The sequence below is a fragment of the Metopolophium dirhodum genome, chromosome 2 (genome assembly GCF_019925205.1).
Source record: "Metopolophium dirhodum isolate CAU chromosome 2, ASM1992520v1, whole genome shotgun sequence".
In the NCBI taxonomy this organism is placed as follows: Eukaryota; Metazoa; Arthropoda; class Insecta; order Hemiptera; family Aphididae; genus Metopolophium; species Metopolophium dirhodum.
Genome location: NC_083561.1, coordinates 29,637,854 through 29,663,994, shown reverse-complemented (window position 1 = coordinate 29,663,994; position 26,141 = coordinate 29,637,854). Strand labels below are relative to the sequence as shown.

The following is a 26,141-nucleotide window of genomic DNA, read 5'->3' as shown; positions in this document are numbered from 1 at the left end:
ATAGACCTATAGTCATATTATGCAGAACAACATTTTTGAAAAAATTACATCTTTTTCGTTATCTTTTTTTTAAGGATCTAATTTTTATTTTTCGAATCACGAATTTTTTTTTTGATATATTCAATACACAAAAATCGAATTTCAAACGATCACACAATTAATTAGTTATAACTTATAAGTACCTATAATACCTGTTTAAAGTTTTTATGAGTTGAGTTGAGTGGCTGTATTCTATTCATTAAGAATTTGTTCTTCAAAATCCTTAAATACTTCAAATCATAAGTATTATGACACTTAACTGATTAATACTGTTTGTTCGAAATTAGACTTTTTTATATATTGTAATACTCAGAAAATTATTCTACTTATTAATATGAAATTAAAAATGTATGCTGTCATTCTAAAGTGTAAATCTTTAAATAATAATAACCGTAGTAAAAAACATAATTCTTTTAAAAATGTCATTTTATAATGACTAAAATATTATCTAAATCAAATATTTTGCAAAAGCGTTAAATAGGTAATTTTGAGTAAATTAGTGTTTGCCTTTAAAATAATATGTTATACCTATAGGTCTTGACTCCCAGATGAGATACGTAAATAGGTAACCAGGTATAGCTGGTATATAGGTATGTGAACATGCCCGGCTCAAGCGGTAGGCGACATAGGGAGGGCCACACCTAGGATGGCACTTTCATAAGGGGGTGACATTTTAAAAATAGTGATCAAATTATTATTTTAGGGGCGGAAAAATTTGATTTCATCTGGTGCACTATTTTTTCTTGAGCAGGCCCTGTATGTGAAAAGGAATAGGTATATAAACACGCAAAAATAACACATTGTTAAAGTTATTGAAATAGTTTTTTTTTTTTTAATATAATATATATATTTTTCTTAACAAAAAAGAACATAATTTTTTATCGACATTGTAATAATAAATACACACACGTATATAATATAATTATTATTATTATAATCTCCTAGAAGTGTATAATAATATAATATAATATTATATTATTACAATAACGACATAGTAATCGGGTCTACCTACTATTAAACGCTAAAATATTCGCTAATAAGTAATAATATATGTATTATATTATAATATTGTTGTTTTTATTTCCAATTTTATATTATAATATATAGTTAATATGCTTAATAATAAATTGACTAGAATTCAATAAGATCAATTGCTTTGGAATAGCTCATCTGCATGTGTTTAAGCAATAATAAAGATATTGTCCCGAAACAATAACAGTAATTTATTTATAACAATCGTCTTCTTCTTATATTATAATATACATAAATAGTTTATATTACGGTACCTTTGGCTTTGAAGCTATATTTTTCACATAAACTAAATATTTCTTTTTTGCGGGTTACACGAAAAATTAAAATTTTCAATTATTTTTAATGTTTTACTATATCATAATATAGGTACCTACTATACGCTTGGTCAATACACTAACAAATAAAAATTCATGAAAACGAGGTTAATAAAAACGCATTAGCGGTTCTCGTAGACTGATTACGATTATATATTATGGTCTTTAATTATTATTATTTCAAACCGGAAATAATAGTTTGATGATTGAACAATGTATTAATAATAGTATTATACATCACAAAAATGGTTTAAAATATTTTTAATTTATTATTTTCATAACTTTAGTTTGAATTTGTTGAACTTTATTCCGAGAATAATGTATAAACGTTTTCATATTTCTGAAATTATCGACAAGTGACGACACCAGTTGTTTACCTTTCATGTTATATTATACAAAGTACAAATATCTATTGAATTCATGCTCGTTAAATTGACGGCATAAATATTAAATTCATTATGGTACCTATGGTATATTTAGCCCGTTTTCGCAATATAAAGTGGCTCGAATTTGTTTGTACACGATTATAGTTAATGATTTCTGGTGTCACCGTTTGATACACGACATTATGAAAATAAATATTATGTTTAAATGATTAGATTTGTAAAAAAAAATTGGGTTATACGGCGAGGTTTATACAGGGTTTTTTTTTAATAACTTCTCGGCCAAGGCGTGTTACGCGTACGTATTATCGTTGCCAGTCTTTGCCGTGCGGTGTATACTTAATTTTTTACAAGTCGTATATACTAATTAGTAATCACCAATTAGGTCGGCCATTCAGTTTTTTTTATTCAAGCACAAAAGAAAACATAAACAATTAATTGCGAGTGTTTAGCGACCTTTGAGTATACGCCGCACGCGAATATAGGCAGCTCAAATAACACGCGTGTTTAACATATATAATAATAATATATACGTTCTAAACTTAATTAATAATAATATGTTACAATGTACGGATTACAAATTACACATACATACATGATATACATATATACATAGGTACATACATATACGATAAACCTACATATATACATTATATAACAAAGAGTGTAATGATAATACATTAAGTTAAGGAACAATTGTTTTCTCTTTCTTATACTTATAATCACTTAAGCAGTTAAACATATTATATATTAATTACAATTTACTGGTGGTCGCGTATTGTAGTAATTAGTAACGTACCTATATTATATAACGCGTCACAAATTATTTGGTAAGAATATCGTAATATTATAATATATTGTATTGATTTATCATTCTCATAAATATATATGCGTGTAGAGACGATCAATTGTAAGTTGCGACACACATCCGTATGTAGTAGGACTCGGCCATATGTGTATCGTCAGCAGGATTTTATCTATTGGGTTTTAGAAGAAAATGGTATGTACAGGGAAGGATTGAATGTTTTCATGTCGGACACGATACTGTGTTTAACTTCGAATACGCCTAATACGTTGCTTGAACTGACCGACGGTGATATATAGGAGGTATGTACTGTAACGATGAGGGTGGTGACACTATAATTAACATAGCTACGACTTACATGTGAAATCAAAAGAGATCGACAAAGTTTAAACCCTGCGAGGTCTGGGTGTGTCCCCTGATCAGATCGGGGTCGGACGGCGTAGTCTGGTTCTGGTTCGACATGGAACTGGTCACCATTTGGTTGTTCTCTTGCCTCATGATGTTTCTTCTCCACTTCGCTCGAGCGTTTTGAAACCAAACCTATGTACGATAGAGACGCGTTGTAATGCTCACGGTATACAGTGCCTACACGTATATGACTGTTATATTAACATAATCCGACGAGTCGTCTCGTCTTACCTGTAACACTCGTTTGGACAGTCCAGTCTTTTGAGCCAGCTGTTTCAAATCCTTGGCGTCTGGGTTTTGGTTGATGTTGAAGTACGACTTCATTGTACGCAGCTGGTGGTGTTTGAACGACGTTCGCATGCGCTTCGTCCGCGTTTGCTGATGTTGCTGCTGCGACATGCCACCGGTCGTGCCCATCGTCGAAGAGTTTGTGGGGGAGGACAAGCTGGACGTTTCGTAAGTCAGCGATTCCATCGAAGAAGATAGGTCTGTGGCCTGCATGACTTCTGCAAAGCAAATGCCGCGTTATTAAATCATGAACGAATTATAATGATATACAAAATTAATTACAGTGTCCATTTCAAATATTTTTAAACATTATCAGTTTCTGATTTGAAAATATGAGTAAAAAATGTAATCTTATATATGTATATCTTATATCTTTTTTTTATCATATAAATTAAATCAGACAATAATTGTTAAAAATAGTATTAAAAACCGATTTTATCGCACCGTCTCTTTTACTATTAAAAAAAAAGATTCGCATTATTATTCTATTAAATAGATATTGTACTTTGTTGGCGATAATTATTACCTATAATTGTAAAACCAAAAGTAAAACTACATAATCCCGTGTAAAAAAAAAATGGAAAGTATAATTATTATTACTTCAGTACCTACCCATGTTTTTTTTTCTTGTATAATATATAAAATACGACAATGCACCTTGTATTATACTCTATACATAATTATTTAGACGGCGGGCTAATTAAGTCTATAGTCAAATTTATGATAGTGAGCTTCGGTATATTATATAATTTAATCAAGCGACGCGTTTACATCGAGATCCAAAATCCACCGTTAAAATAAACGAATTGGCACGAATGGAGTATACACTGCACTGCACGCGCACGTCGCATAGATAATAATATAATATATTATATTTTATGTGTAAAGGTATGCATATACGCATGTGTTTGTATTATATCCGCTATTATAGTCTTAAAAAAATATATACATATAAAGAAAAAAACTGACTTACGGTCAGTAATTTATTCCTTATTAGGTGGACTATAGTGCACTAGGAGCTGCTGCAGGAAACGTCATTTAACCACCGCACATGGTCGCGCAGGACTTGCTACAGGAACCTATATCCCCTTTCTCCACGAGTATCGACATCTGGATGGCACGGGGGCGTCCATTGTTTGCAGAACGTATATACGTCATATATACTTTTTCTCTCTCTCTCTCTCTCTCTCTCTCTCTCTGTCTGTCGATTATTACCGTCTCTTTTTGTATATACAACTACCCCCTCGCCACTCTCTCGGTCACACTCACACGCTCTCTCTATACGCGCTTGTTCTCTTTTCGTTTACATATATGTATATAATATTATATTATATAACATATCATACATGTAGGCATACAGTTTTTTTGAACTATCGTACGGAAATAAAACGCGTGTGTTGTCCGCGCTTATATATACGTGTGTGTGTGTGTACACTTTAGTGACGAATGACGGACAGGTGCCCCACATCGGCGAAATAATCCAAAATAAACAATGCACATAAGAAGTGTGCTTGGGAAAGAAAACATTTGTTCGACACAAACAGTGGCCGAGGTTAATGGGCACAACTACTATTGACGACGCGTTCGGGTCGGGAAATATACGGAATAAAAAAAAGAAAGAGTGAGTGCGAGAGAGCGGAGAGCGAAAGAAAAGAAACAAGGGTAGTAATAGCGACGGCGAAAGGGAAATGAGGGGGGGGGGAATGCTTAGAAATGGTATATTTTTTTATTTCAATGACATCTCGTTATATCCACCAACGACGAATGGAAATCGTTTGGAGGTGGTGTTTTTATGTCAACTCGCTCGTCGACAGCCCCACATCGCGTACTTTCGTCCGTGTATATAATTTATATACGTCGCCTCCATTGTTATTGTTGTCGGACTTAGCCAAAGTGTGTATATACATGTATGGAAAAGTTTGCACGGCCGAATCGGATCTATTCGGTTGAAAAACGGTTCAAAGGTTTTTTTTTTTGTACAAATTTGTATAGTTATAAGTACACATGCCTGGTTTGTTGTATGTATAGTTTGTTCCTATATACTATATATATGAAGGTAGATACATTGAATACTCACAATATATAATATATATTATAAACTTTTTATATGACTCCAGACGACGCAAGTATAGGATATTACAGTGTTCAACTGTATCTGAATTTTAAAATCTGTTATTTTAAGGGAACTTCAAGGTTGTTAAAAGTGTACATACAATCTACAAATTATTATCACTGTCCTCACATGATTAATAAATTATGAATACATTAAAATAAGAGGAAGTAGGTACTACATACGTCATACATACGTATGTGTAAACCTATTACAAAGTTGATATAACCAACCGAGTCACGCGATTATTAAACACATTATATTTTACAACTTTTAATTGGTAACATTTAATATATTTAAATTGTTGAGACTAATTGTTATACAAGGTTTAAATTGTAATAAAATAAAAAAAATAGGAACGTTTTTAGATGTTTTGTACGAGTTGTAGGGATGTATGGTTTTGTTTTTTATTTCACTAAAAAGTGTTGATATAGTTATAAATAATGCAAGAACTTTCATGTATTTGCACATTTTGTCTAGTTGATCTTATTGTTTGCCAAGTATAAGTGTAAAATACGATTTCTATGACGTCTAAAACGTTGTTTGTATAATATGAAAATATGAAATAGCCAAAATTATATATCTAATGAATATATTTGTATATTTTGACAGTTTGGGGTTCTTAGAGGACATTTTTGATATTACGGGCATACTTCGCTGTTTTGGTACATATTTTGGTAGTTATTTATAAATACAGTAAGTATTTTTGTGAGCAAAACTTAAAAATATATAATTCAATTGTGAGTGTGTTGTATCTTTATGGTCAATAAGAAATATTTAAATAATGACAATCTTTATAAGTTTATATAAGTCTATATATTTTAATTTGTATCATCTACCAGGTGAATTATGTATCGTAGATATGAGTAATTTTAGTGTCCACCACAAATGTTGTTTAGTTTTGCCCTATATAATAGGCTACAGGTACCTAATAGTAGTAGATCCTACAATTCATTTTTTTTTTGTGCATAATACTTTACAGTAGGTACTTACCTACATTTGAGAATATTTAATGCACATGCCTAACTCATAAGTGCATATTTTCTTATAAATATTTGACTACCTAGTTTTTTAGTGCATACAAGTCGTGCTCTAGTTGTAGTCACACTTAAACACTTACATTAATACTCGTATATGTTACACGTCATATTTTAAAAAAAAAACATATGATATTAATTGGTTATAATTTATAAAACAATCATCGTATTTATTAAATTTCAGTTTATCGTAGGCACATGATAAGTTATGGTAAATAATAAAATACAGCTCTCAATACAATATATTTATATAGGTATATACGTACCTATACATAAACGAACAAACGAAACTTAATATTCCGGAGAACAGAGTTATTGATTGCGCACGGTACGAAATAAAAATTTACTTGATTTTTTAACGTAATCCTGTTATTACCTTTATATACAACTATACACGAGCGCTAAAAACACATTAGACGTGGTCTGTGGCAATAATTCGGATCCCACACGAAAATGTTCGATTAATGTATTATCATTTCGACGGTTAACGTTACTTAAATATACTTAACGATATTATAGTGTACGCATAATATTATATGATTGTGCTGTGTAAAGGCACCTATGTTATATACAGGAGGGTGCTGGCCACCTATTATTATTTTGCCGCATAGCGGACACATAAAAACAGGAATACGCGTCGACCCACCCTGTAAGTCTTCGTACCTGTTTTACATTTTTTATACAGAATTACTTTTGTGGACGCTTGCGCCGCGATTCGATTAGAAGTCACCGATAGTGTAAATGTCTAATGTACATAGTATATAGTGCTGCGGTGTATACCTATACGCATATTATAATATTATACGGATAATACACGAACCGTAGTGTTTTAATTCAGTAATAAAACATGTACGTGTGTATACCACTATATGAAACCCATATGTATATAGGTACCTACACAATATTATACATTCCCGCGGAAGCCCCCGCAGTAGTATGCTGTATTAAATTTTAATTGGGACCCGTCGAAAGGGTTCGTTTTTCGTTGACACCGAACGCCGAACGGTTCCTACACAATATATATATATAATATTATATCATAATAAACCTTCGGAATAGAGATCGGCGGTGGCGGGGGATGAAATATATTATTATTATTATTTTTATTACTACGAGGACTTGCCGATAAGACCGTATAATATGTGTGTGTGTGTGTGCGCGCGCGCGTTAAGAATACTCGCACGCGGGGTAGCGCGTTGCTACCGGGTGCTCGCGGCGGCGATCGTCCTCTGGGTGGCCTCCGGCGGCGTCCAATTAGAGGTGCGACAACACGCGCTCCGTGTAAAACCGTATATTATTATAATGTCGTCGTCGTCTCGGGTCCCCGGGAGGAGTGTAAAGAAGAAGTTTTTGCTGCTCCTACGCGCGCGCGACGATCGAGTAAAATAAAATAAAAACGGACGCGTTTGTGTGCGTGCACGTGTGTGTGTGTGTGTGTGCGCGCGCGCTTGCATATAAATCGTCTTGGGGACGACGACACGGTTTCTATCTTAAAGCCACCGGGTATGTGTTTGTATATATATATTCACAGAGAGAGAGAGAGAGAGAGAGAGATGAAAAGACGAAAAAGAAATAAAAAAAAAAAACGTACAATCTTCGTTTCCAGTCTCTCGTCGATAATATATTATTATTATACGACACACCATCCCTCCGGTACACTATATATATATACAATATACATCATGGTGGCACCATATCCAATAAAAATAAGTATAATATATAGTATTGCAGTACGTGTGCGCTGCGACTGTATAATATAATATATTGTACGTATTTTTATATACAGTTTTTCGTGTTCGGTTATTCACTGTATTATTATATAAATATATATTATACGTATTTATCGCCTGCGTCGACGCCACACACAAACGCGCACATACACGATATCATAATATAAACAGTATATTATATACTAATATATTATTATGTAGGTGCACAAAAGTCACTCTTCGTTTGCCGATGACGGACCGCGGCCTATACGTCATATCTCGAACCGTCGTCGCGTAATCAACAAGCATAGGTAATATTGATAATATATTGTATAGTGCTCTGCAACTTCGCTATCGTCTAAAAGAATTTTAATTTTTCGGAATTTATCGCAAGATACCTACTTAGATTTTTTTGTGGCATTGGAGGAGTGTAGTGATACAAATATTGAAATATGTAACTTTTTTCAAATGCAATTCACTCTTTTTTTCGTTATAAACTGTTGAGCGGATAATTTTTTTTTTTTTGTTCATTTTGATTACGCTTTATCTAAATTGAAATTTGAAGTACGAGTAATATCTGTGATATGAAACTTAACGCACTAAAAACAGCCATTTCATAATAATGTGTATCCAATTTGTAAGTAATTTAATAGTAGGTACTTGGCTTAATATGACACATTATATTATATTTTATGCGTATAACCACGCCCCCGCACTTGTTCGAAGTTTCCAAAAACATTGTATATTTAATGGTTTACAGTGAAAAAGGAATGTTCTGTTTTGAAAAAAAATAAGTTTATATATTACGTAAAAGACGCCATAAAAATCTCTAAGTATTTGAAAATACGAGTATAATATTGAGCGGTCTTTAAGTAGGTATATATGTTGGAAAAATCACGATTTGAATAAACGCATAATCAAAGGAAAGAGTGGGGGGGAGTTGAGCACGCTAGGTGAATCGCTCTGTATATAAATAGGCGTTAGGTAGGTATACTGGTTCGAACGACGGATGAGCGCGAACTATAGTGAGCTCGCGAGCGCTCTTCGCAGAAGGCCAATACTACGTCTTTGCCACCGGACGCGAGTTAAATTTATTTCCGAACGCTACGTGATTTATATCGCTTCACGTATTTATAAAATATATTTTACATGTATATGCGTGCGCGGATGTAGGTAAAAAGTAAAAGAAAAAAAAAATTCTTCTTCCTCATCTCCCCGCCCCAGTCACCATTTTGTTCGTCACCTCGTCTGCAGAGCGTTCCACGAACTCCAACATATACCGCGGTTATAATATGTACGCGCGTCGCGTCGATTTTCAATTAGCTACTAACAAATTATCGTTTTTTTTCCCCCCGCTCCATACTATTAATTTATTGCAGTCCAGATGAAATATATTTTGTACATTATACCTATATAGTGCTTAGAACATAAGATTAAATTAGCAATATAATACGAATCGCGCAGAGTTAATTACTTATTTACTTCGCTATACAATTCCAATATAATATAATATGACGTATGATAAACTATAATCCTTATGGCGATTTCCATTTAGAATATTTTGCCGCAACTTTTTCAATAACTGTTTTTTTACGTCGTGTTACAATTTAATTTATTGAACATTAAAAATAAACACTACCAACGAGGGTTATTCGAAAAATAAATTCTGTTTTTTTTTCTTCAAAAAAATCGAGTTTTTAGTATTATTATACGAAATGTATTCCCAATAAATAATTATAAAAATATTTTTCAACTTAGTCACTGGGTCATTGATACATTTTTGATACTTAGTGATCAACTTTTGTATACGCTCCTCGAAGGTCTCTTCCACCAACTCCCGTTCGTATATGTTAAGGACAAAAGTCGAAATCTAAAAAACGCCTATGTTATGACAAAACGTAGACAATTTTCAAATAAAATAACATACAACACTTACTCATATGAAATATTGAATAAAAAGTTAATAGTAGGTACCTACCTTCATGTAATAACTTGATATTAGTTTGTACCTACCTAGTTACACATTATATTTCGTAACATTGCACATAAATGTAAAATCTAAATTGATTTAATTTACTTATAATTTTTTTTAATTTAACGATTGCAGTAGAATATCATTTTAATCATAATTCATAACCATAACTTAAATAAATATACAAATAACTTCAACAAAAATGTGTGTTTTTTTTATTTGTTTATATACTGCATTACATTATATAAATAATAGAAAAAAATAACACTAATTGGACCAAAAAATCGGAGAGCTAGAGACTCAATAATATTTAAATTATTTGTGCTGCTACGAGCCAGACGGTGATATAGATGGGTTTACAGTAAACAAGATATAAAATCAGTAAATTCTATAAAAACGTGTTTGGCATTGAACATTTTACATATATAAAACCTCTATTAAAATTATGTTTTTTGCCTAATGTATACTTCACCTGTTAGTCTGCCCACCAAAGTAGAATTTATTCAATGCGTTTATAAAGTAATATTTAAATTAATACGTTTAACACGATCGTATTTAATAATTTGTCTCATTTTATGTCATCAATATTCATAACGGTCGTACGTTTAAGCATTTATTATTCGTAATGTATTTATGATTGGCAATTTATGTGCTTGAATTTTGATATTTAATCTTAAACGTACACCTATTAATATACTATTATTATACGGTCTGATAAACGATAATTATAAATAGTTTTACCCGCTGAGTAAGTACTATCTTTATTTGCATACACTTATTATTTTTATATATAATATAAAAACTGAGCATTAAATCATTGCGTTAATGGTTTTATATAGGTATTAGGTTTGTCATGTCATGATAAGTACCTACGCAGATTACAGAACAGCTGACAGCTGGTACTTACTAAGAACATCTCCCGAAACTGAACGTATTCATGAATTTGGGACTCTATAGTGCTATTTTTTAAGCCCAAACTTTCAAAAGTTTGAACGATACTCCCATGTGGGTCCAATATGGACGATGACCACATAAACAGTTTTTGTTATACCTTACAATTAGTGGAGGTCAGAATTTCACATATAATATTTGTTTATGGTATAAAGCGGTTGAACTTACAGGAGTAAGATATATTTACGATTAATACACGTGTAATAGAATTGAAACATTTATTTTCCATAAAAAAGCATATTATATTATTGGATTGGAGAATATTCCTAATAACCTATGCGACATTTGAGAATACCTCCAGCAAAATCCAAGTTTTTGTTAACTTTATAATTTAAAATTATTTTGATGTATAGCTACTAAATTGTAGACGGAGTATTAATATCATTTGAACCAATTAATTATTTCCCTCTTGAAATAACAGTAGCGTTATTTTTATACTCTTCTCGGTTGTAAGATTGACACAGAACATATGGAACAGAACATATTATATTCTGTAATATAACATTAGTTCATTAAACTTCACTGTTTTAAATTCACCTAATGACTATCGTACATATCTCGAATTTAAATTTGGTTTCCAATAATTACATAAATTATATCAAATTGATTTTTTAAAGAATATTAAACTAATTTGCTAATTTGAAGGTCATAAAGCATAGACGGGGCACGGGGCATACTTTTTTCGTATTACCTTTATTTTAGTACAGCACATATGAATACACATGCAGGGATAGCTTTTCGGTTTTTTTACTTAAATAGAAATGATCATATACATAATAATATTATGGTTTTCACCTGTTCGGCTGTACGTTGCTTAATTATGTTTAAATAATTTTAATATATAATTACATAGGTACCTACCCATAGACATATTTGTTAAAAAATTATCGGATACCCCACGAGTCCATAACTGATAATGATAAATTATTGTCACAGCCCTATTATATTTTATACGTTGTCGGATGACTAAAAAAATGCACAAATTGTAATTTGTGATCAACCGATATAACCGATGTAATACTAGCAGCTGTATTATGTAACTGCGGACGCACACGTATTAGTCGTTGCAAACATAGTAATCTCGCATGTAATAACCATAATATATATTACGTGCACACAACTATTATGGTATTATGAATTATAATATAACAACCCGTTATATCCCGATTTATCGTTTGCACACACAAATAGGCACTGAATGTTTTTTTTTTTTGAGCGAATTACCGATACGATTCGCTCAAAACGTACATATACTGTAATATATGATTCCGACCTGTACAACTGTACAACTGATCCGATTAATGAGAATATCATGGCGGTGTATACATAGGTATATATGGTAATATAGGTATACTACTCACCCAATGTCGACTGCGGTATCCTGAGCACGTTGAGCTCGGTGAGCCCGTTGCAATCGGCCGCCGTCATGGGCGACGACAGCAGCTGGACGTTCCTCTTCTTCCGCGGCCGGCCCTTGTGCGCCGACGGCCAGTGGTGGCCGGCCGCCCGTGGAGGGCTGCACATCGGCTCCAGATCGCACGCCATGTCCCTGTGCTTGAGCCGCTCGTAGTCCGGCCGGCAGAAAACGGCGCCGTCCCGCACTCCGTAATAGTCGCCCTTGCACAGGACCGCGCCGCAAGCGTAACACGCGAAACACTCCACGTGGTACACGAGGTCCTTGGCCCTCATCACCAGGTCGCAAGCGCCGATGCCGCCCTGACACCGGGCGCAGCGTTTTATCGAGAACAGCCTGTCGAATAGAACACGTGTGGGTGTTTAGAAAGTCGTCGTACGATTTATTATCATTATTTTATTTATTCGTCGTCCGCAGCGCAGCGCAGTTATCGACACGAGTTGTGGTACATATATATATAGGCGCGTATCGTATATGATATGCGATTTGATGTCGACGCGGTTAAGCGTGTCACCGGGCGTGGCGCTCATATTTTTTTTGGATATATTGGTTTTTTTGTTATGCGCATTTTGCTCGCGAGAGTAGTTAACTGTTTTTTTAAAATATATTTGAAAATTGACCAGTTTTAAATGTTAGATATTGCATATACAGTTTGCAGTATTGTGATCCCCGAAAAATGCATTTAGATGCGTACTTAGCGCGTGTGGATGCTTACTACGGCAGCTTAAACCTCGCGATGTGGAATAATATAATTGTAAAAATAAAAACGCCGCGGGACGAAACGTTTTTCTCCGCTGCAGGAGGAATGGGATCTTGAGGGCAACTCTCCATCCCCTATTATAAGAGATCACAGTTGGCAAATTCTTGTTTAATTATACACCACTACTTCGTTATATTTTATTCCGTGCCAGAGTAGCGATACCTATGTGTGACCAACACCGACCAGGTTTAATATGGTTCACTGAGTGCCTGATTCCGGATTCGTATAATATCATTATAATAATATGTTAAGTAACGTATTTTTCTCTATTGTAATAGCACCAAGTTTAGATAAATAAGTATGGATAACTTAATAAATACTTTTATTATTTGATAACATTTTTTTGATTATTAGTTTTATCTATAGGGATAACTCAGGACAAGGTATTTAATACATAGTTACATATTTAAGTTTTGAGATGTTAAAAAATGGTTGCGAGTTTTTCATTCCGAATCAGCATGAGTGGGAATGTCGGTTGAACACAATAAAACACATATATAATATGTCCATTGTCCACGTCATGTTAGGATATATTATTTAGGAATTTAATGAATTTTTTATTTATATTTAAAAACAGTTGACATTCAAAGAATTTGTCATTTGTGTATGATGGACGATAAAACAAAATCCTAAAACAATATTGTAAACTTTTGAAAACCGAAAAACAACTGTTTTTAACAAGAAACTTTGTACTAGCAGCTTTATCTGTTGATATGTATATTTTTCACGGTGTATGTATATAATACATATTATTATTGTACCTATTTAGCAGGTTAACATGTTGTCAATTTTGCACCGCACCTATATAACATGAATATCACCGCACCACAGAGTCATAAATATTATAATTTGAAGCGGACGGTCGCCGCTAGTAAACGTCATTATACAACCTACAGCTCTACCGCAAATGCGGTGAATATAGCACACTCTGGTAAACACACTGTGGCTCGGGGGCAAGACACGTGCAAAAAAAAAAAAAAAAATAGGGAATTTTACAACACTCGCCCTGTGCTGCGGTATTGATGAGGAGATTATCTAGCCAAAAATCAGCGATCGGATTTTGATTAGGAGACGCGTGGCCGACCAACGACGACGACGACGGCACAAGTATATAATACTATATCATATACATGTATACGAGTTGTACACGACACCGCGGCGACAACGGGCACCTGGAAAACCGGCGGGGGACGTCCGAAAACACCAGCTAGGCATTGCATATAGATAACGTCCGACCATTATATTAATTTAGAGCCGTACATAATAATATTATAGTGTACACTAGAGTATATCATCGTAGGCATAATAATGTATTATAATATAATATTAATTCGGGATCGTCGTCGCGGAAACAATGATTTTAATATTATATATTATACGACAAGAGAGCGCACGTGCACGTCTCTCCGGGTGCCCCGCCGTATAATATAATATATAGGTCGGCCGCGTACCCCCCTATGAAAGCGGCTCTACAAAGGGATTAAGCACGCGGCAGGTAGACTCGATCCACCACGGCCACCGCCGCCGCAATATTATCGTCGGTACAGATGTTTTGTGTCCGCCCAAACGGCGTGCGGTTCACGAGTGAACAACCCTCAAGTCGGTCTCGTGATTACCGCGTGCACACAATATCATATTATTATATTGTACGCCGAAGCCTGCCTGCCAGTCGATCGTTAGAGGGGCGGAACGTGACCGACAGTCGGCAGACGGAGCCGATCTCAGAACGCAGTCCAAACTCGACGTGGCAGTGCCACCGTACTTTGATGTTATTGTTATCGCGACGTATATTATACAGTGACGACGATTGTTGATTATTAATATCGACGTGTTAAAAAGTCTCAGAAACCGCGATTTTTATCGACCCGCGATGCGTCTGTCTCATCTGGTCAACACCGGGCGCGAATTTTATAAACAAAATTATTACATGAGCGTATATTACCTATACACGAAAAATATGAAATTCTGAAATATTTTATCACGACAAAGGCGCGACTTCTTCATACACGCGCACAAATCACTTCAACGGGCTTTGCTGCAGTACCTATCATCCTCTCCCCCCAGTAGTATTATTATTTAATCCTTGCACTTCATCAACTCAAACGTGATACGCACGTGCGTACGATCATTCAAAACATATTGACAGAAAATCCGATTCCCTATTATTGGCTTAAAATAAATCCGTAGAATTGGTTTGCGCTGAAATAATGTTCATTACTCTCATACCGATACGATTAATGCGGTTTTGAGTGGTTTATAATATTCGAAAAATCTGTAGAAAAAAAAATGCGTATTTTATACCACAGCGTATTATACTATAATGTATACCGCGACGCTTTTGTACCCCGACGAAAAGCAAAAACTATTCTATGGTCTTAAATTAGATCTGCTCTGTTACTGTCGTTTACCATATTTCTATAAGCAAATAATTACTGGGTTATTTGTCCCCCCTGCACACCGCGGAGGTCAGAATTCAACCGGAACCCGCAGTCATCGTGCGAGTAAATTAGGGTGTTCCCGTTGCTGTTGAACAAAGTCTCCCCACACGTAATTGCATTCAGAAGTCGTGTATATATATAGTTACGACTGAAAACCGTTTTAAACGTAATGCACTTCAGGCATTTGCGTCCAAAGTCTTCGTCTATCCCACTACGACTACAACGTATAATATTATTATAGTCTTGAACAACATTATTTATTTTGAACTGGTATGTAATAATAATTGTGATACGTTATTTGTCTTTTTCTCAGTCTGCGCGTCTAGTTTGTTTGTTTAGACAGAACTATAGTAAATATAATTCAAAATAATACCTGTAATAGTCTTGTTTGCAATAGATGTTGCCGTGTCTCGAATAACACGTTAGTTCTGTGTCCAGTGGCAGTTTACATTCGGCACATTGCAAACACCCAATGTGCCAACACATGTCCACCGCGGACAGGTAGAAACGGTCGTCTATCGATCTACCGCAACCGGCGCAACAAGCTCCGTTGCTGCCGTCCTCCGGATCGGCTGCCAATCCTGGACTGTGAATATCCTTCAGCATATCCACCTACAGAACATGACCTGTGAAATGAACATACGTAACGGGTCAATAATGTGCAATTGATATTACGATACGTTTTTTATTTTTTCAATATGGCGACGTTTTGGTTTTAGTTTGATATTTTACTATAATTCGGGACGGATTCAGCGAGCATGCCGCCGCGGGACCAGAGGTTTCCAAGTTTCCGACCCAAGGCTACTCGACGTGTCAATTTCAAAACCATTTATCACTGTAGTACCTATATAAATTATGATTATGAGGAAAAAATTCTGTACTGAGTACTTATATAGAACTAAACGTATCGAAAATAATAGTTATATGTATACGTATACTATATTATATTATATAAGTTATTACTATATTTAGAATTTACTGTACCCCGTATACCAGGTATAGTAATTATAATTAATAAATAAATGTTCTATTGAAATATGATGGTAAATTATTTTCTTGCTTTTTGCTTTTATGTGCCATATGGAAAATGCGGCCATTGACGACTTTTCCTCGCTTTGTGTGTCACAGAATCCCAAAAGGTTGAGCACCCCCGTTCAGACGATTTGGCTCAAACACATGGCGAGTATAATTTTTCGGTATGTAAAATGTTTTGTTCTTCGAAATGTTAGGTAAACTATTAAAAGAGACAATCTTGTTGTAATTGCCAATTTTCGTAATGAGTACGAACACTTGTCACGACGTTGAAGTTGATTAAACATAAGTGTTTATATTTAAACTAGAAAAGTGCATTCTATAATACGCGATTTACTCATCAATTTGTTTGAGTTGTTAGTACCTATTTAATCAACGGTTTAGTCGGAATGGCTCGATTCCAAAACTTGAATTGCTTAGTATAAAAAAAGCTATGTCCAACGCCCAAAATTATTTAACTTTATGTGGAAAGCATTGAAAAAATATCACTATCGATTGAATTTGAGAAAACGACCGTGTAAATTACTAATTATATTCAAACACGGTTTGCCATTTTTCGAAACCTACGCAAAAAAATAATAAAACAAAACGCATATTTTTATAACAGCATTATAAGTAGGTATATATAATAATATATTATACACTATAATAATGAACAAAAATAATATTATAATCGCGTGTAAACAATCGTCGACGTTTTGTAATTCATACACCATTGATTGACAGAATTCACTAATATTTAATAATGTTTTCTCTTTTTCCCGGTTTAATAAATTATTTTCTTTTAGAGTATACACATCACTTGAGCAGTAAAAGTTATGTATGTATAACAAACATGTTTTTTTTACATCTCTTTTAATTAGAGCTCTGACAGTGACGGGTTATTTAATCTAGATCTTCAAATGGTTTTTTTTGTCCCTACCCCTCACTCCCTCGACACCCACCAAATCGTGCTCTTTTCTGGCCACGATTCAAAAAAACTATAACACCAATTGCTAGACCTTCCTCTAATTACACGTATCATTTCGTAAAAAGTGTTTAAAAAAATTATAACTGCAACTTATAAAAAAAATTAATTATCGTCCTTCCATCGTGTGTCGGGGCGTTATAGTAATTTGACATTACGGTATAGTGTTTCTTTCCCCCCTCCCTTGAAGCAAGAACCTGTTAGTTTTAAAAACCACTGAGACCGGCTATAAATAACACCGTTAATGGCTCAGCAAAAACACTATGAATGGAAGAGATGATTTTTTTACTCCTATGAGAACATGTTTTCTATTTGATGATTCAATGGTTTCCAGGGATTGAAAACGATAAAAAAAATCGATAAAAAATCTTTAAAGAAATCAAAAGTAATATGGAAATCAAATTTTTTTTTATGCTATTCAAGATGTATATTGAAATCGAAAATAATTAAAATACATAATTTGTATCAAAATAATAATAATTTTATTAGGTACACAGACTGTTTTAAAATTGTAAACTAAAAGTAATTCAATTTAATATTCAACAATGACCATCAGATTTATAATATTGTTCATCGTTAGGTTATGAGTTGTATGTATCTATACAGTATATATATATAGATATAGTATGCTTCTATTACGATAAGTTTATAATATATTGTAGGGTGGACACCGATGGTGCCGCTGCCGACATAGATACAACGTTAAGTACAATAGCTGAAAATATAAAACCGCAATTAATTTTACCCGAAAATACTGTCTAATGACGACCGTTATGTGGGCCATATAACGAGCGTTGATTTAACAACTGCGTATCGCCTGATCATAGATGACTTTTATGAAAAGCAAGTGACGAAATAATATATTCATATACTATACGCTTTTCACAATCGAAATTAGAGGTACCTATTAGCTATAAAATAAACAGAAAATAATATTATATTATTTTAAACGGAAGAAATTTCGCGATTCTGTTCCTCAATACGCACCGGCACAATATTATTATTCATATACATTATAAGACGCGCACTCTTATTTGTATAGGTCCGTTTGTTATCTTGTATATCAAGTACCGTTGTCGTCTTCGATGCAATCGCATCGTACACGCATGATAATAATACTTTTGCGGTGGTAAATTGCCACAATTTATAATCGATTGCTGCTGGCAGTTGTTTATTTTTCTCTCGGCAAGCGCTGTTTATTTTTTTTTATTTTCATTTTTTATGATTCCCATTTATACACATAAAAATATATAATATATCCGACTTCGGAGTGGCGGCGGCGGCGACAGCGGCGCGTTTTGTTATAGCGGGGTATTATAAAAAAATAAAAACGCGCGCGCGAGCTCTAGTGCTCGCACACACCATCATATACACACACACACACACACACACAAACACATATAATATAATAAAAATACTTCGCAGGTGAAATGACCGCTCGGTATATATACCGAGCACAGAGAGAACCTGTCTTAGCCAATAAAAGCCATTGTTGCAATACGGTCGGGATTCCTGCGGGACGACCGGTTTCGACTTATTTGGAAAATTCGTCGCACAGTAAAAATCTATCTGTAGCATGTACGTTTTATGTGGAAAAAATTCTACAAGGATGGTCGGAGGAGGCGGACGGGCAAAAAAAAAATTCGATGACGCACGCTGCCTTCCCCTCTTCATCTATCATAACCGGATTTTTGGGTCACAAAATGTCAAAGTCGCCCGAAAAGCGGTGGCCATATTATTGTTATTCAGACCACTCGGCTCGGCACTCAAAAATGCCAAACGGAAGTCTGCAAAACGTTTTGCATCGGATTTGTTCACTGTTTAAATCACTAAAATCGCATTCCTCTGTATTAGGACAATCGACAAGTGCCTAACCTAACCCAACCATCTTGGGTAACAATAACAAATTATATACTTCCAATACAATAGTAAGTTATGGAAATCGTAATCAAAACTTTAGGTAAATAATAATATCATTCTTTTTGTATTAAATGTATTAGCTTTCGGTAGACATTAAAAAAAAATATCGTGATCTGGAAAATGTATTTTTTTCTTAGATTATTTAGGAACAAAATAATATTTGGTACATGAATCGCGAATTGTTGTAGGCATATTATTAATGCTTGTTTAAATTTAAATTGATTTGAGAAAGAAATAATATTTATTTATAATAACTAATAATCAATAAAAATATTAATCGGTATGTTCTTACATTGTTGTATACACTATGTTATAATTATATGATTAGTTAAGACAACTTAGAAACTGATAGTATCAATTGACGGTCTATAAAGATAATTTATAATATATTAATATATTTTTAATCATGACCATAAAACAATCAAAATAATAATAATTTATAATTTAAATACTTCACCAAAAATAAAACTTGTTTCATTCAACATTGTAACGTAGACAATTTTATTAATATATAATACATATGTATATATATAGATAATATAGCCATATATCGATGTATTTTTTTATTATACTAGTTATATCAAATGTTCTAACTACTATGGAGGTAATTGATATCCACCATCCGCATAGTAAGTACATATATTTTTTTTATGCTATATTAAACGATTGACCACACAGTAACTTGTATAATTTGTACATACTTTTTTTTTATATGATATTCCATAATACGATGACTAATTCACCAATTTAAACCCTAATATGGGTTATTTGAACCAAGTATAGTGCTCATGTATCACTGGTTATGATGTACGTGATCTATCACGATCGCATCGCAACACGTAGGTAGTCTTAATTATATGGAAAAGTAAACATTACTTTTAACTTAATACATACCTATATAGGCATTTGAGAGTGGAAAATTAATCAATAACTGCAATTATTGTACAGTAATATTTAAGTAATATATATAGCATCAAATTAATATGTAGGTACTAAAAATTTTCCATATTTAGTTATGTTAATGTTCTAAATTCTAATGCTGGGTTGCATATAAAATCATTTAACGCAAATAATTAAACAATAACGAGCCAATGATTTATTTTAGTATTAAATTCATTGTTTTAAATAATTTTTATTCAACTCGACATTAGACTTTTAAATATTATAAAAATAAATAAAGTAAAAAAATATATTTAATTTCTTTAAAGGAGTTTGTGATTGGGGGGGGGGGGGGGGGTAATAACCAGGCGATGTAGGTACTTATTTATTTTTATAATATTTAAATTATTGTTGTAATCAACATATTAACGAACCATACACAATAAATATTAATATGATGTAAAACTGTAAAATTATGCCTATTGCTGCAGACATTTTAAATCAGATAAAAATAAATCTCTTTAAATATTCTAAAAAACATGATATTTAATTAATTGTATTATTAATTTGTTGGATATAGTTAATATTTAAAAATGATGGGTACACAATCATCAGTTTGTTGTTTTTGATAGAGCATAATTTATTATTTTTAAATATAATATGTGTACAGATTACAGGTGTATGTGTCTGTGTATAATATTATTTTTATAAGAAATTTCGCGTTCATCAAATAAAAAGATTTCTTCGGGTAAATTATTTCAAATGGTATAATCTCGACATCTGATGATTTATAATCACGATTAAATAATTTATTTTTGTGTTAAAAAATGTAGACTATAATAAACGCAAACATCTGCAGAGATATATCTCATGTGACTAAATTAAGAAAATACAAAGAATTTTATTATATACCCGTTTTCAATTCATTATATAATTTTTAAATTTTGAATGTTAACTAAAGTCAACTCAGTTTTGTATAGTTAATAATAGGGCGTATAAAAAGTTAACTTTGAAATCCAAGTATATAATTATAATATATATAATATATAATCTAAAATGTATATAATATATTAAATATATCACTTATCACTTATCAGTATCATTAAACAAAATAATTACCTACTACTTCCACTTTATAATTGTTAGAATAAACTAAAATATAAATAAACTATAATTTATAGACGTTTCGTAATATTATTGATGAACATTTACAAATTAATCTACCAAACCATCACTAATTATGTATAATTATTTTAGAATTTCAGATAAAAATCATTTGTATGCGTTTTTGTATAGCCTTATATATGTATAGGTTTTAAGAAAAGTTGCTTCCCTTTTCCTTTTCTTATTCATGATAAACTTAATGATTTTAATAAATATTCTTCTTCTAAAACTCGGTTAGGTAGAAGAAATAAATTTGGTAAAATGAACAATGTGTATAATATAGTATAAAATGGGCGTGGTGAATCCGCCTTGTTAAAATCACTCCAAGTATATAAAATATAATATGGTAGTTTTTCAAAAAAAAAATATTTATATATTTTTAAGTATGTATATAATCTGGTTAGGGTGAGGGAGACTTATATTTATAGAGGGAATACTGTAGTAACTATATATTATTCGTGATGCAGATTTGTTCTTCGTATGAAGTATAATCATCCGTGAATAATATAGCTTGCAGAAGGGACGAAAATTCAATATGTTTCAATTCATTGTATTTGGTTTACAAAATATTACATAAATTACAAAGTAATTTATTATTGTTTATTGACTGCAGAGTATTTATAGACTATCAACTACAACAAAAAATACTGACTGGAATATTAACAATTGCCATTGAATAAATTTTTCAATCACTTACAGTATAATATAATATATTGTATTATTATACTGCAGCTGTATAGTGAATAATATCATCTATAATTTTAATAATTTAAAATATACATTGACACTACCTGGAATAATATACCTGGTTATCATATAACCTATGTCCTATATTATATATAAGTATAGCACTACAGTACGTATCGTGGCATTAATATATATGTGTAGACTGTTTTCAATAATTTAAAATAAAGTTAAAATACAATTTTGATTTAATATCCACCTATAACTTTAATAGTTCTTCTAACTTAGGTGGGATTATAAAACATATACAGCCGTTTGATAAAAGTAAATAAATTAATGATAAAATAATGAATTTTTATATAGTATACATTATGTACACTAACCAATCCATAATATAATATTATATCTGTCTTCAAATAAAACTACAAAGTATTATCTTTGTACAATATTCATACTTTAAATATGATTTATATATTAAATTTCTAGCTTAACACAATATATTATCATTATTTTTTACAAAAACGAATACCTACCTCAGTTCCAAAAATGTATTACTTAGGTATAATGTATACATTTTAGTGAAATTTTTAAAATAAACCATACAATTAGGACAATCAAAATTCATGGGATCAGGTAGGTATCTATAATATACATCTATAGTTACTTATAAGTTCTTTAAGTGTTAAACACGCTACACGATCATAATTGAATACATTTTCCATTTGTTTTAGTTTTTAGTTACTAAATCAGTTTTTGCGATTATTTCAGATTTACCTACATCACTACATTTGGTATACCAGTGGTTTAAAAATTAAAATTGATTTATTATGTATAATGATGAATTGAGAAATTTATTCATACACGCATAAACGTATTATATAAATTATAAACTAAGGCTTTTATTTATAATAAAACAGAGTTAGACGGTTAAAATATTGAAGGACTTTAAGTAATTTTGTGTATGCACTCATGTAAGATAATATGTGTGACATCGCTACACATAAACGAGTAGAATATTATAATGTACATACTAAGAATTTTGGATAGTCTGAAAGAATAAAAACATGAATACCTATTTAAATTGAACTAACTAACATTCTTTGTGTATATTTTTCTAGTATAATATAATTAATACTGAATACTGTATCAAAAGTTAAAACATATTGAAAAACGTACACGAACAGATATTATTGGGTAAATGTATGCGTACATTATAAGAGAATTATTAGAAAATACTTTAGACAAATGTATTGACACTTCTATATTATTAACGTTAAGACCAAAAACCATAATATTGTGATTGGATGTTTGGTATAAAGTCTAACCAATACACATATTTTATATAAAATCATACATCCAGGTATTTATAAGTAGCGCAGATACAAATATTAAGTTTGAAAACATAATATTGTTCCAACGGGCAACAATACCGCCGGTGCAATATATAACAAGATAAGAAACAGTATGGAACACGTTTGATACACGACATGACGTTGAGGACCCAAATAACACATTATAACATGAAAATTCATAAGAGTTCACGTAGACCCATGCAATCTAAGTCTCTGTACTTGCACATCTCGGGGTATAGCGATAACACGTCGTTAATATATTATACACAGCGAAGAGTGAAAATCGAAATTTTAAGCACAAGAACGCGATTTTTCCGTCTACAACCACAACGTTAACATTATTTACCTATACTCAAATAATGATACAGTGCAGATGATATGGTTTGATGATAATATTAATAAAGTAAGAGCATAGGTACCCTTGCGTGGCTGATCGATATAAAGTCTAAAACGAAAACACCTATATACATTTACATAATAGCATAAACCTAGGTAACACTGGTACCTTCATAACTTGAAAACATCGATGATTTCAACAGGACCACGTCGGTACAATATATAACACGACACGACCAGGTATGGGTACACGCTGAGTACACTACACGACACCGAGGACCCGAATAAAACATTCTAACGTAGAAATGCGCAAGTATTATTCACGGAAACCCTGTCACCTGGTTCCTGCACTCGCACACCTATCGAGGTGTACAGCGTAAAAACGTCGTTATATTATAAGCAGTGGTAACCAAAGATATACCAAACAACGATACAATGGTACATGGTTTGATGATATTAATAATAATATTATAATATTACCACGGTATCCTGTGTGTGTGTCTGTCAATGCGGCGGCGGCGGGAGTACGCGCCGTCCGTGCGGGCTCATCCACCTGCGACGACGGACTGTGCGCGCGCGCGCGATTCGCACTGTACCGACGACTGCGACGGCGGCTGCTGCGGCCGCGACGGTGACCACGACGACGACCACGACGGACGTCGAGTTCGAAGCGTATACAACGTCTAATATTATTCCGTGGTTGGCCAACGCGCACTCGGACGGGCCCAGCGAAAACGATAATATTACGATAACGGTAATAACATTATATATTTTATAACATTATATTACCAGACACGCGCGGCGGCGGAGAGAGCGATGGCCGAGACGGCTTCAGAGACCTTCACTGCGGCGAAGCAGAAAAAGTGAATACCGTCGTCGGCGGCACCCACACCACGAGGATATTATATTGGCGGCGGCGGCGGCGGCGTCGGCGGTTCACAGAGAGAAACGCGAATCATCAGATAACGCTCGCGCGCGTACGCCGTATAATACGGGTATGACGCGGACGGGAAACCCGGCGGCGTCGGCGGCGGTGGCGGCGTCGGCCCAGGCGCAGGCCGCGACGGCGCGTCGCGATCGCCGTCGTCGTGTGTACAGTAGGGCGAGCGGGTACGAAAAACGGCGAAAAAAAACGCGGTCGGCGACGGATATAATATAATAGTAATAGTAATAATAATAATATCATGTGTATAGTGGGTGGACGCGATCGCGGGCGGGGTGAGACGAGGGGAGGGAGCGCCGTCGACGGTAAACACGCGCGCGCGCGCCCGCGTGCACACACACCCGTACTCGCACACACACTCGCGTACGCACGCGCGTTCGTGTGCTCTTGTGTGCGAGTGATGCTGCGCGTGTAGAGTGGGAGGAGTGTACGGGAGAAATGGACCACGCCCCCTCCGCGTCCCCCCTCGCAGAGCCGAAGAGACCCCCCCCCGCCGCCGCCGCCCACACTTCTGCCCGGAGACGACGTCGCCGCGCTCCGTCCGCCGTCGCTCGCCCATATACGTCGGTCGTCTGGAGCTCGGGCGAGCGCGCGCGCGGCGGACCCGGCGCGCGTATCGATTGCGTGTAGCGCGTTTCCGCGAGGAGCACCGCGCGAACCCGACGACGGTGACAATAATTTACCTATCATTAAAACGTATACCCCCACGGCGCCGAACGCTGTTCGAAGCATTGCGATTTCTCTTGGAGGGAAAACTATGCTGTTCGGAGCCGATGTAAGTTTCGGGAAAAGACTTGGGTACATAATATATTTTAGACGCACTGTCATTCGCGATTCACCCCCCCCCCCCTCACCCCCGAACACGACGATGATACATGACTGCAGTCTGCGCAATGTATGATAATATTAAAAGACCGTGCATAATATATAATACATTTATTATTATCAGTTATGTCACTTATGTGTAAACGTCGATTATGCTTACATAAACTCGATAATAAAATATTACAATATTGCAAAACCACGGTCAAATCGAAAAACTTGAAGAAGTTCGAAGTTACTTTTGTTAGACGATGCCGATAAAATATTAACAATGATTTCCAATTTCCATATTATAGTATTATATTATAAATTGTTATAGACTATAGACTACATTATGCATATAATTGTGACCAGAGAATTGTATTTTGGACAACCATGGTTA

General features: G+C 33.9%; 1 protein-coding gene across 2 annotated transcripts; it reads right to left on the bottom strand.

The window, feature by feature from the left end:
• Positions 1–863: 863 nt before the first annotated feature.
• LOC132939399 (LIM/homeobox protein Lhx2-like) lies at positions 864–25,196 on the bottom strand. Of its 2 annotated transcripts, none has more exons than XM_061006543.1 (5): positions 24,478–25,196; positions 16,034–16,286; positions 12,410–12,798; positions 3,213–3,487; positions 864–3,113 (listed from the first exon to the last, which is right to left on the bottom strand). In XM_061006543.1, the coding sequence occupies exons 2-5, from the start codon at positions 16,264–16,266 to the stop codon at positions 2,940–2,942; spliced, it is 1,071 nt and encodes a 356-aa protein (XP_060862526.1). In that variant the 5' UTR covers positions 16,267–16,286; positions 24,478–25,196; the 3' UTR covers positions 864–2,939. The 2 variants fall into 2 exon arrangements, with proteins under 2 accessions (XP_060862526.1, XP_060862524.1); XM_061006541.1 differs by having other exon boundaries at positions 24,475–25,191.
• Positions 25,197–26,141: the final 945 nt, after the last annotated feature.

Bases quoted from the DNA above. Each gene is read 5' to 3' on its own strand.
- LOC132939399 (XM_061006543.1), bottom strand. From the start codon at position 16,266: ATGCTGAAGGATATTCACAGTCCAGGATTGGCAGCCGATCCGGAGGAC. The intron at 12,799-16,033 runs GTATTATTTTGA...TCTATTCGACAG, and splicing joins TGCAAACAAGACTATTACAG to GCTGTTCTCGATAAAACGCT. The intron at 3,488-12,409 runs GTGAGTAGTATA...TTTGCTTTGCAG, and splicing joins GATACCGCAGTCGACATTGG to AAGTCATGCAGGCCACAGAC.